Source organism: Lithobates pipiens, unplaced genomic scaffold (assembly GCF_037356315.1).
Source record: "Lithobates pipiens isolate NorthernLeopardFrog02 unplaced genomic scaffold, aLitPip1_a1.2 Scaffold_3, whole genome shotgun sequence".
In the NCBI taxonomy this organism is placed as follows: Eukaryota; Metazoa; Chordata; class Amphibia; order Anura; family Ranidae; genus Lithobates; species Lithobates pipiens.
Genome location: NW_027507790.1, coordinates 281,045,359 through 281,057,661, shown reverse-complemented (window position 1 = coordinate 281,057,661; position 12,303 = coordinate 281,045,359). Strand labels below are relative to the sequence as shown.

At 45.3% G+C, this 12,303-nt stretch overlaps 1 protein-coding gene across 1 annotated transcript in view; it reads left to right on the top strand.

Moving 5' to 3' along the window:
• LOC143941292 (vomeronasal type-2 receptor 26-like) overlaps window positions 1-5,799 on the top strand; it is a 152,529-nt gene extending 146,730 nt beyond the window's left edge. The window contains exon 8 of the mRNA XM_077463327.1: window positions 4,757-5,799. Within this exon, the coding sequence (XP_077319453.1) occupies window positions 4,757-5,649 (893 nt within the window). The 3' untranslated portion in view covers window positions 5,650-5,799. The remainder of the gene's footprint in view (window positions 1-4,756) is intronic.
• Window positions 5,800-12,303: the final 6,504 nt, after the last annotated feature.

Genomic DNA, 12,303 nt, shown 5'->3' with positions numbered 1-12,303 from the left:
CCACAAATGATCAAACTGCAACATTGTAACTTTGTAACTTGAGCTCTTAATTCCATCCTCTATAACAGGGGTCTCCAAACTTTCTGCACAAAGGGTCAGTGTACTGTCCTTCAGACTTTAGGGGGGCTGTATTGTGCCCACTGGGAGTAGAAAATGTCCTGACGACAGTGGAAAAAACAACGCCCCAATTGTTGGTGTCATTGGGATGAATTATGTCCTTTCATTGGAGTTGTGGGGCTCAATTGTTAGTGTTATTTCACTTTAACCCTTTTGCTGCCAGGTCCGTACACCATACGGACCTCATTCCTCATTCTGCTATACGCTCATGGTAACTTCAGTACATTCAGTCATTTTTCTTTCCTGGCAGACTCCATGGCAGCAACGTGTGGGTTAAGTCCCACCTCTACTACCCTATAGGACACTACTCCCATAAATCTTTGCTCCCTGCCCCTGGCCATGTTCGATAACTAGCCTACTCCAGCCATTTGGGGGGGAACTCCTGCTGCCATGGAGTCCATCAGGAAAGGAAAATTCCGATAAGTATTTTGATAAGAATTTTCCATTTTCCTCACAGACTCCGTGGCAGCAATGTGTGGGAAATAACTTGCCATACACACTCGGGTGGGCACAAATGCTGAACAAAAAAGATTTATTTAACACTGTCAACCAACAGAACTTTAAAACCAAAATTTACAGAAGATAAAGTTGCTGGCTCAATACAATAATGAGACATAAAAGTATGTTGTTGACATGGAAGCTGCTCTGCAGATAACTTCAGGCGCAATATAACGTGAAGGCGCCCAAGAGGTAGAGAGACTTCTCGTAGAATGCGCTGTAACCGCCTCAGGAGGAGCCAAGACCTTCTCTTTGTAAGCCCATTGGACAGCTTGAACCACTCATGCCACGATGGATCTGACAGAAGCCCCAAGGCCCTTGTTTTTTCCATGGAATAGAACAAAGAGGTAGTCCGATTGTTGAAAAGAAGCTGTAACCTCCAAGTATCGCTTCAAGGTAACTCCCATATCGAGTGGATGTGGTTCTAGACTTCCAGCAGAATTAAAAGTAGGTAGCATGATATCCTAGTTTTCGTGGAACACTGAAGTAACCTTGGGATTTGTCCCTAGAATTGGAATTAGGACCACCCTGTTTGGAAAAAATGTGAGAAAGGGCTCTTTTGACCCTAGAGACTGGATTTCAGAGACTCTCTTTGCCAAAGATATGGCTACTAAAAAAGAAGTCTTGAGGGTCAGTTCTCTGACTGAAAGTGGCTTGTCCAGTTGTGAGAAGAAGTCAAGGACTAGTGGTAGATCCCACTTGGGGAATCTAGGTTCCCTCTGTGGTCTGAGCCTGACTGCTCCCTTGAAGAATTGTTGGACCAAAGGATGTTTGGCCCAAGACACCCCAGAAAAGGCTGAAATTGCTGAAACTTGAACACAAAGAGCGCTAACAGATCAGAAGACATCTAATCCAGTTTACAAGAAACTTAAAACATCCTGAACTGTCGGATTACTGCCAGAGTTGGACCTGGAGGATATGTGGTTTGTGAATCTAGCCCAAATCCCCTCATATACCCGATTGGTACTTCTTCTCCTCGCACTTATGAGAGTAGAAATGACCTCCTTGGGGCATCCCATAGCCTCTAAACTTCCCCCCTCAAAAACCAGACCCTCAGGTGCAGATGAGCCAGGCAGGGATGTAACTGTGAGCCTTGAGACAGAAGATCAGATCTGAGTGGTAAGGGGATCGGATCCATGACACTGAGAAGCATTAGCAGGGGAAACCAGGGCCTGTTGTGCCAGTAAGGTATTATGGCTATCACTTCTGCTGCTTCCGACCTGAGTCTCCATAGAAACTGGAGAATAATGGGGGTTGGTGGAACCTCCATCACTCCGTCAGGGCATCTACCCCATAGGCCTGAGGATCCCGGAACCTCGAATACTACCTTGCCAGTTTCTTGTTGCAAGGGGAGGCAAATAGGTCAACTTCTGAGGAGATCCCCAAGGTCAAAATCCAACTGAATACTTCCTCGTGAAGATACCATTCGTTGTTGTCTAAAAGGACTCGAGATAGGAAGTCTGCCCGGACATTCTGCGCCCCTGGTACATAGGTTGCTGTTATATTGATCAGGTTCTTCTCAGACCAAGTCATAATTGGCTCTACCTCCTGAAGCAGAGACAGGCTCTGAGTACCTCCTTGTCTTCTTCTGTACGCCACTGCCGTCATGTTGTCTAGCCTGAGTAGAACAGAGGCTCCAGATATCAGATGACGAAAAGCTAGCAGCGCATGGAATGCTGCCCTCAATTCTAGAATGTTCGACATCGTTCTCCTGAAAGGAAAGTCCCAGGTGCCCTGTTGCACTTCTGTCAAACAGTGAGTGCCCCAACCCTTGTTGCTGGCATCCATTGTTATCGGTACCCATGAGACAGGAAGAATGGAATGACATTTCTACAGATTTTCCAGCTGGAGCCACCAGGGAAGGGAGTTTCTCATTGAAGAAGTGATGCGAATGATCTGAGTCTTGCTGCCTAGACATTGATGAAGAAACCCTTTTTGGAAGGGTCTCATCTTCCATTGAGCCCACTTCACCATTGAAATGGTAGCCACCATAGTACTGATGATCCCCAGACACTGGAGAGCCTGGAGATGGGAAGCAGAAAGAGCTGGACGAATTATGTCCTGAATTACTGAAACCTTCTCTTCGGGTAGCAAGATGGTGCCTTTCACTGCATTGAAGAGGGCTCCTAGAAATACAAGAGGACATCTCTGCAATACATGAACATTTCTCTGTGTTTTACGCCTATAAAAACCCAATAGTAAATCACCTGTTGATCTTCCAGAAATGTACTCTGCTTTTAAAGTTAATCTAATGCCGCGTACACACGATCTGACTTTCCGACGGGAAATGTTGGATGTGAACTTGTTGGCTGAAAGTCCGACCATGTGTACGCTCCATCGAACATTTGTTGTCAGACTTTCCACCAACAAATGCTGGATAGTGAGTTCTCAAATTTCTGGGAACAAAACTTTGTTGTCGGACTTTCCAAACGTGTGTACACAAGTCCATCGCACAAATGTTCATGCATGCTCGGAATCAAGTACGAACCGGAAGCACTCTGTAATGGAGATATCACATGACTATTGAACTTCCTTTTTACCGGCTCGCAGTACATCTTGTACGTCACTATGTTCGAAATGTTTGGCCAACATTTGTGTGACCGTGTGTATGCAAGACAAGTTGGAGCCAACAACCTTCAAACAAGATTCCACGGTTTTGTTGTTGTAATGTTCAATCGTGTGTACGGGGCATAAAGGTTTTAGTTTTGTTAACTTACCTGCTCTGTGTAATGGTTTTGTACAGAGCAGCTCTGCTCCTCTTCTTTTTTAAGTCCCCCACTGGTGGTCCTAGATCCTTCTCCCTGCCGAGTGCCTTCAATAGCCAATGGCTCCTGATGCTGTGGGAGCCAACACTTTGTGATGTCAGCTCTGTCCAGAGCTTCTTTGTGATCTCTTCTCTTTTGCTAAACGACTCAAACCATCTCCCTAATCTATTCTTCGCAACATGGAGACTAATCACTCTGTAGACTCAGAACTAGAATGGCTAATTAGATTAGGCTGAGATAACACAGGATCGTGATCAACAGTTTTTGCAATTATTGAACAGATATAACAAAATGTTTCCCGTGGTATATTTAACAGACTAAAATGTAGCAAAGCATTGTCAGGGTTTTCAGGCAATTTAAACTGAAATTCCCCATTATCACATTTCTTGTGCTTTTCTTTTTACTCTTTATTGTGTCTTCATGACACCAACATTCTTTTTTTTTTTTTTTTTTTTTAGACAGTCTCTACGTATAAGAGTTCAACTGTGTGATATATTAATATCATTTATTATTTTTTTCCTTTAAGCCCAGTAAACATGGGCTGAATGTCAGGTATTCGGCCTGTGTGTAAGGCAGCCGGTCTGACAGAAGCAGGCATGAAAAAGGTCTGCCGATCGGCTCCCGATCAGGGCACCAAGCTAACGGCTAAATGAGTGTTCTGGCGGGGCTGGCCATCCCCCTGTCAGAACACAAAAGCTCAGCAGAAGAGATTGCTGTACTAACATTACATTGTTAAAGAGGAAGTAAACCCTGATGGGTTTACTTCCTCTTTGATTCCCTGCAAAGGCAAAGCATAATGGACTACTAGGCATCGCATAGTAGTCCATTATGTGTCACTTACCTGACACAGGAGCCAGCGAAGTCACCGCTGTCCCCTGTAGTCCGGCGCATCCATCTTCTCGGTGGGGTCTCGCAGCTCCGCCGCTGTCATTCGGCAAAGCCGCGATGACGTCACTCCCGCGCATGCATACGGGAGCCGACACACGCGGCATCTTCGTCGTTGACGATGCCGCACTCAGTGCGCCTGCGTGCCGCTGTCTATGACGCATGCGCCATAGACAGCGGTGCCTGTCTTCGGGCAAATATCTCCTAAACCGTATAAGTTTAGGATATATTTCTTGGACCTACAGGTAAGCCTTAATCTAGGCTTACCTGTAGGTCAAAGTGTGTTGTAAGGGTTTACAATCACTTTAATAGTGGCTCCTTCAGAGCTCTCCATTTTTTTTTGTTCATTCAACCCGCTGTGTGTTCTAGGCTTAAGTCTCCCCAAATGCATTGATGGAAATCCCATCAAGCTGTAAGACAACACAAGACAATTCATTTTCTCAGAAGCTCTGCCCCCAATACTCATTGTGTTTGTATTGTTCTTCCTACAGACAGTGAAAACTGCATGAAATGTCCTGATGATGAATGGCCAAATCAGAAGAAGGATCGGTGTGTTCCAAGAGTGGTGGAATTTCTCTCCTACACTGATGATTCCATTGTTGCCGTATTTTCAGCTGTCTCCATCCTCTGTTGTCTTCTGACTGGTTTAATATTGAAGATATTTATATATTACCAGGACACCCCCATTGTTAAAGCTAATAACCGGGACCTGAGCTATCTTCTCCTGGTCTCCATCATGCTGAGCTTCCTCTGTGTCTTCTTGTTCCTCGGCCATCCAGTAGATGTGACCTGCATGCTGCGTGTGACCTCTTTTGGTGTCATCTTCTCAGTTGCCATCTCTTCTCTACTTGCCAAAAGTATAATGGTGTGTATTGCGTTTAAAGCCACCAGACCTGGGAGTCCCTGGAGGAAATGGATGGGAGCCAAACTGCCCAATTCTATCATTTGTGTCTTCTCACTGGTCCAAGTCATAATCTGTGTCACTTGGTTGTCTATTTCTCCCCCCTTCCAGGATCGGGACTATCACTCTTATCAGGGGAAGATCATCATTCAGTGTAATGAGGGTTCAGTTATCAGCTTCTACTCAGTCCTGGGATATATGGGACTTCTGGCCGCTGTGAGTTTCATTATCGCTTTTTTAGCCAGGACATTACCAGACAGTTTTAATGAGGCCAAGTACATCACCTTCAGCATGCTGGTGTTCTGCAGTGTCTGGATTGCCATGATCCCGGCCTATCTGAGCACCAGAGGGAAATACATGGTGGCTGTGGAGGTTTTTGCTATAATGGCATCAAGTTCTGGACTTCTCGGGTGTATATTTTTTCCAAAATGTTACATAATTCTGTTCAGACCTGACCTGAATACAAAAACAGTTATCCGCTAATATGTATGGAGCAACACTGGATTACCAGTAGTTATATCATTATCTCTATTATTGTTAATTTTAGTATTATACTGGTGTATTGAGAATGAACATTGTTAAAGCAGAGCTCCAGGCTCCTTTAGAAAACAATAAAAGTCAGCAGCTACAAGTACTATATCTTATACTTACCTGTCCTGGAATCCAGTGGTGTCTTCACCTCAACTGATTTTTGAGATGGCTCTCAGCTGCTGCCACCGCCATTCCTCGTAAGGGAAACCGGCAATAAAGCCTTCACAGCCGGCTCTTTACGGCACATGCGCAAAGTGTGCTGCTCTTTGTGAATGGCCCGACAGTGGGGGAAGGAGGAGGGGGGCCGAACTTCAGGGGGACTTGGCCGTGGCCAAGTCACCAGGAAGTGGAAGAGGGTATCTGTCAAAAACCCAAAGGTCCCCCAAAAGGTGCCAAATGTGGCAGTGGAAAGGGGGAGGAAGCAAACAAGTGGAGCTTTCCCTTTTGGGTGGAGCTCTGCTTTAAAAATAAAGATGTAATTACCTCTCTGATGGATGGTGAGTTTAATTTCTGTTCTGGACACCGCTGGTATCAGACACTTTGGGTTTGTTGGAAACCTTGTCCCATGCTGGGTGTAGTGATTCCTCCCACTGGCCGTTACATCAATACAGAACAATGTAGTCACTTAGTGAAGAGGAACCACAGTGACCAGAGAGGGACAAAGTATCCAAATCATCCTAAAGTGTCAGATACAAAAGACACCCATCACTCTTCATGAGAAGGAGAAGATCTCACTCACCACCTTCCCGGAAGATAAATATCAAACATGTTCTTTTATAAGCTGATTGTAATGTAATTTTTAGTGTCAGGGCCACTTTAATTATAATGTATGTAGATGTATCCAGAGATATTAATAAATTAATTTTGCTTGGCATATTCAAAAATCATTTTTAATATTAGTTAAGTTGATGAGAACATGTTGACTTCATTCTTTATAGGACCTAATAAAAAACAAAACAAATCTTTCTCCTTGTATATATTTCTTTGAAAACTTCTGCCACAAGGGAGTATTCGGCTTCCCCCATACAATGCTGCAGAGACAACACTCCTACCCCACACCTCGCCAGATCCTGATATGAATTCTTCCAAAGCTAAAAACAGGTTCCAGATGCTCATTGATCAATTATAGGATTTATTCTGAAGAAGACATTAAACATTCGAATTATGTTAGATTAACCACCTCAATACCAGGGGGCACTTAACCACTTGCCGACCGCCGCACGACGATATACGTCGGCAGAATGGCACGGGCAGGCATATGGGCGTATATATAAGTCCCTGCCTTCCCGCGGGTGGGGGGCCCGATTGGGCCCCCCCCGGTGCCTGCGGCGGTCGGTATTCGTTCGGGAGCGATCCGGGATGAGGGGGCGGCCATTCATTCATGGCCACCCCCTCGCGATCGCTCCCGACGAATAGAAATGCTCCGTGACATCACTTCCTCTCCTGTAATGTAAACACAGGAGAGGAAGTGATGTAATCTCTCCTCCGTGTCGGTATTTTTCGTTCCGGCACCGAGGAGAGAGGATCGGTGAGTTGCACCAACACACCACACGTACAGTAGAACATGCCAGGCACACTCACACCCCCCCTTTACCCCCCGATCACCCCCCCCAATTACCCCTGCCCCCCCCCCAAGTCACAGTGACACCAATTGCATTTTTTTTTTTTGCATTGGTGTCATTTGTGACTGTAATAACTGTTAGGGCAGTTAGGGTTAGCCCCCTTTAGTTCTAATGTGCCCCCCTAACCCCCCCAATAAAGGTTTAACCCCGTGATCACCCCCCGTCGCCAGTGTCACTAAGGCTGGGTTCACATTGCAGCGGTTTATGAGAACGAATGTGATTCGCACCGCACTGCAGTGCAAATCACATCCGATCTCTGTGCGATTCGAGTTCAGCCATACAGATAGTATGGCTGAATTCGCGCCGCACCCGCCGCAAATTCGCACGGGACCCTTCTTTTGGTCCGCAGCAGAATCGGATCGCATGGGTGTTCACACCATGCGATCCGAGTTTGCAGATCGCACTGCGATATGCGAACTGATCTGGGGGTGTCATTAACATTTCACTGACACTCCCAGCAGTTCACATAGGGCAGTGTGAACTGCCGCCGGGAGGCATGCGATGCGGGAACCCGCCGCGGATTCGTGGCGTTCCCGCATCGCTCCAGTGTGAACCCAGCCTAATAAGCGATCATTTTTCTGATCGCTGTATTAGTGTCACAGGTGACGCTAGTTAGGCAGGTAGGTATTTAGGTTCTCCGCAGCTTTTTATAGCGCCAGGGACCCCCATATACTACCGCATAAAGCCCCCTGATTGCCCCCTAGTTAACCCTTTCACCAGTGATCACCATATAACGGTTACAGGTGACGCTGGTTGGTTAGTTATTTTTTTATAGTTTCAGGGCACCCGCCATTTATTACCTAGTCTCACTAGTGTACCCCTAAATTTAGGGGTGTCTACTTTCCAAAATGGGGTCATTTGGGGGGCGTTTGTGCCATCTTGGCATTTTATGGCCTTCAAAACTGTAAAGCCCTTAGAAAGCCTGAAAGCGGTGCTTGGTTTTCGAGGCCCTGTACGTGGCTAGGCTCCCAAAAAGTCCCACATATGTGGTATCCCCGTACTCAGGAGAAGCAGCAGAATTTATTTTGGGGTGTCATTTCACATATGCCCATGGCATGCGTGAGCAATATATCATTTAGTGACAACTTTGTGAAAAAAAAAAAAGTTTGTAATTTTCCCGCAACTTGTGGCAAAATATAAAATATTCCATGGACTCAACATGCCTCTCAGCAAATATCTTGGGGTGTCTACTTTCTAAAATGGGGTCATTTGTGGGGGTTTTGTGCCATCTTGGCATTTTATGGCCTTCAAAACTGTAATAGGTAGTGAGGAGTGAAGTCAAATATTTACGCCCTTAGAAAACCTGAAGGCGGTTCTTGGCTTTCGGGGCCCCGTACGCGGCTAGGCTCCCAAAAAATCCCACACATGTGGTATCCCCGTACTCAGGAGAAGCAGCAGAATTTATTTTGGGGTGTCATTTCACATATGCCCATGGCATGTGTGAGCAATATATCATTTAGTGACAACTTTGTGAAAAAAAAAAAAAAAAAAGTTTGTAATTTTCCCGCAACTTGTGGCAAAATATAAAATATTCCATGGACTCAACATGCCTCTCAGCAAATAGCTTGGGGTGTCTACTTTCTAAAATGGGGTCATTTGTGGGGGTTTTGTGCCATCTTGGCATTTTATGGCCTTCAAAACTGTAATAGGTAGTGAGGAGTGAAGTCAAATATTTACGCCCTTAGAAAGCCTGAAGGCGGTGCTTGGTTTTCGGGGCCCCGTATGCGGCTAGGCTCCCAAAAAGTCCCACATATGTGGTATCCCCGTACTCAGGAGAAGCAGCAGAATTTATTTTGGGGTGTCATTTCACATATGCCCATGGCATGCGTGAGCAATATATCATTTAGTGACAACTTTGTGAAAAAAAAAAAAGTTTGTAATTTTCCCGCAACTTGTGGCAAAATATAAAATATTCCATGGACTCAACATGCCTCTCAGCAAATATCTTGGGGTGTCTACTTTCTAAAATGGGGTCATTTGTGGGGGTTTTGTGCCATCTTGGCATTTTATGGCCTTCAAAACTGTAATAGGTAGTGAGGAGTGAAGTCAAATATTTACGCCCTTAGAAAACCTGAAGGCGGTTCTTGGCTTTCGGGGCCCCGTACGCGGCTAGGCTCCCAAAAAATCCCACACATGTGGTATCCCCGTACTCAGGAGAAGCAGCAGAATTTATTTTGGGGTGTCATTTCACATATGCCCATGGCATGTGTGAGCAATATATCATTTAGTGACAACTTTGTGAAAAAAATAAATAAAAAAAAAAAGTTTGTAATTTTCCCGCAACTTGTGGCAAAATATAAAATATTCCATGGACTCAACATGCCTCTCAGCAAATAGCTTGGGGTGTCTACTTTCTAAAATGGGGTCATTTGTGGGGGTTTTGTGCCATCTTGGCATTTTATGGCCTTCAAAACTGTAATAGGTAGTGAGGAGTGAAGTCAAATATTTACGCCCTTAGAAAACCTGAAGGCGGTTCTTGGCTTTCGGGGCCCCGTACGCGGCTAGGCTCCCAAAAAATCCCACACATGTGGTATCCCCGTACTCAGGAGAAGCAGCAGAATTTATTTTGGGGTGTCATTTCACATATGCCTATAGCATGTGTGAGCAATATATCATTTAGTGACAACTTTGTGTAAAAAAAATAAAATAAAAAGTTTTGTCATTATTCAATCGCTTGAGGCAAAAAAATAAAATATTCAATGGGCTCAACATGCCACTTATCAATTTCCTTAGGGTGTCTACTTTCCAAAATGGGGTAATTTGGGGGGGGGTTTGTACTGCCCTGCCATTTTAGCACCTCAAGAAATGAGATAGGCAGTCGTAAACTAAAAGCTGCGTAAATTCCAGAAAACGTACCTTAGTTTGTAGATGTGACAACTTTTGCGCAAACCAATAAATATACAGTTATTTACTTTTTTTTTACCAAAGACATGTGGCTGAATACATTTTGGCCTAAATGTATGACTAAAATTGAGTTTATTGGATTTTTCTAATAACAAAAAGTAGAAAATATCATTTTTTTTCAAAATTTGCGGTCTTTTTCCATTTATATCGCAAAAAATAAAAATCGCAGAGGCAATCAAATACCATCAAAAGAAAGCTCTATTTGTGGGAAGAAAAGGACGCAAATTTTGTTTGGGTACAACATTGCATGACCGCGCAATTACCAGTTAAAGCAGCGCAGTGCCAAATTGTAAAAAGACCTCTGGTCATTTACCAGCAAAATGGTCCGGTCTGAAAGTGGTTAAACACCTTCCTGCCCAGACCAATTTTGAGCTTTCAGCGCTGTTGCACTTTGAATGACAATTGCGCGGTCATGCTACACTGTACCCAAATGGAATTTTTATCTTTTTTTTCCCACAAATAGAGCTTTCTTTTGGTGGTATTTGATCACCTCTACAGTTTTTATTTTTTGCTAAACAAATAAAAAAAGACCGAAAATTTTGAAAAAAAAATGTTTTTTTTTGTTTCAGTTTCAAAATGTTGTAAATAAGTACGTTCTCTCCTTCACTGATGGGCACTGGTGGGGCGGCACTTACAGGCACTGATAAGGCAGCACTGATGAGGTGGCACCAATGAAGTGGCACTGATGAGGTGGCATTGATGGGCACTGATATGTGGCACTAATAGACGGCACTGATGGGCACTGAAAGGTGGCACTGATGGGCGACTCGGATGGACACTGATAGGTGGCACAAATTGGCACTGATAGCCGACACGGATTAGCATGGATAGGCAGCACAGATGGGCATGGGTGGGCACTGATAGTTGGCATGGATTGGCACTGATAGTTGGCATGGATTGGCACTGATAGTTGGCACAGATGGGCACTGATATTTGCCACGGATGGGCACTGATAGGCAGCATTGTATTGTACTGATGGATGCCAAACAGTGCCAAACAATAATGCAAGCCAATCAGTGATGCCCATTGTGGGCACTGATTGGCATCCATTGTGGGCACTGACTGGCATCCCTGGTGGTCTAGGGTGGCATACCTGGTGCTGGGCATCCCTGGTGGTCTGTGGCATCTCTGGTGGTCCAGTGTGGGCATCCTCGGGGGGCTGCGCTGATAATCGATCAGCACAGACCCCCCCTGTCAGAGGAGCAGCCGATTGGCTCTCCTCTACTCGCGTCTGACAGACGCGAGTGAGTAAAAGCCGATCACTAGCTCTTCCTATTTACACTGATCAGCCGTGATTGAACACAGCTGATCACGTGGCAAAGAGTCTCCATCAGACTGACACCCCACAACAACGATCGCCGTGATGCACGCTCCCAGGGGCACGCAGCGGCTCAAAATCCTGAAGACGGTCTATGACGTCCAGTCAGGATTTTGAAACCACTTTGCCACTGTCATTTGACAATAGGCGGGCGGCAAGTGGTTAATATGTTTTGAAATGAATGTTCTTACTCATAAGGGCCCCATAATAGGGTTTTCTGCCATCTCTAAGATCTTCTAGTCAGACGTGTCAAAGAAAAAGCTAAAAAGATTAAGAAGTAACAATCCCCCCCGATCCCTTCCTATAAGTATTCTAATCATACACCCCGAGAATCCTTTCACACTGGGTCATTTTGCAGAAGCTATTGCACTAAAAATAGCACCTGCAAACTGACCGGAAACCATCCTGCAGGCGCACCGCTCCAGTGTGAAAGCCCTCAGGGCTTTCACACTGGAGCGGTGCGCTTGCAGGATGGGAAAAAACTCGTGCAAGCAGCATCTACCGCTCCTTTACAGCTCTTGCCCATTGAAATCAATGGGGCAGCGCGGCTATACCACTGGGAAAACGGCGCTTTGCAGGTGGTTTTAACCCTTTTTCAGCCGCTAGCGGGGAATAGAACCGCCTAGCTAGCGGCTGAATAGTGCCGCTAAAACGACGTTAAACTGCCTCTAAAAACAGTGCTGTTTTACCACCGACGCCGCTCCTGCCCCAGTAGGAAAAAGGCTGAATGCCGCGTACACACGACTGGACTTTCCAGCAGAC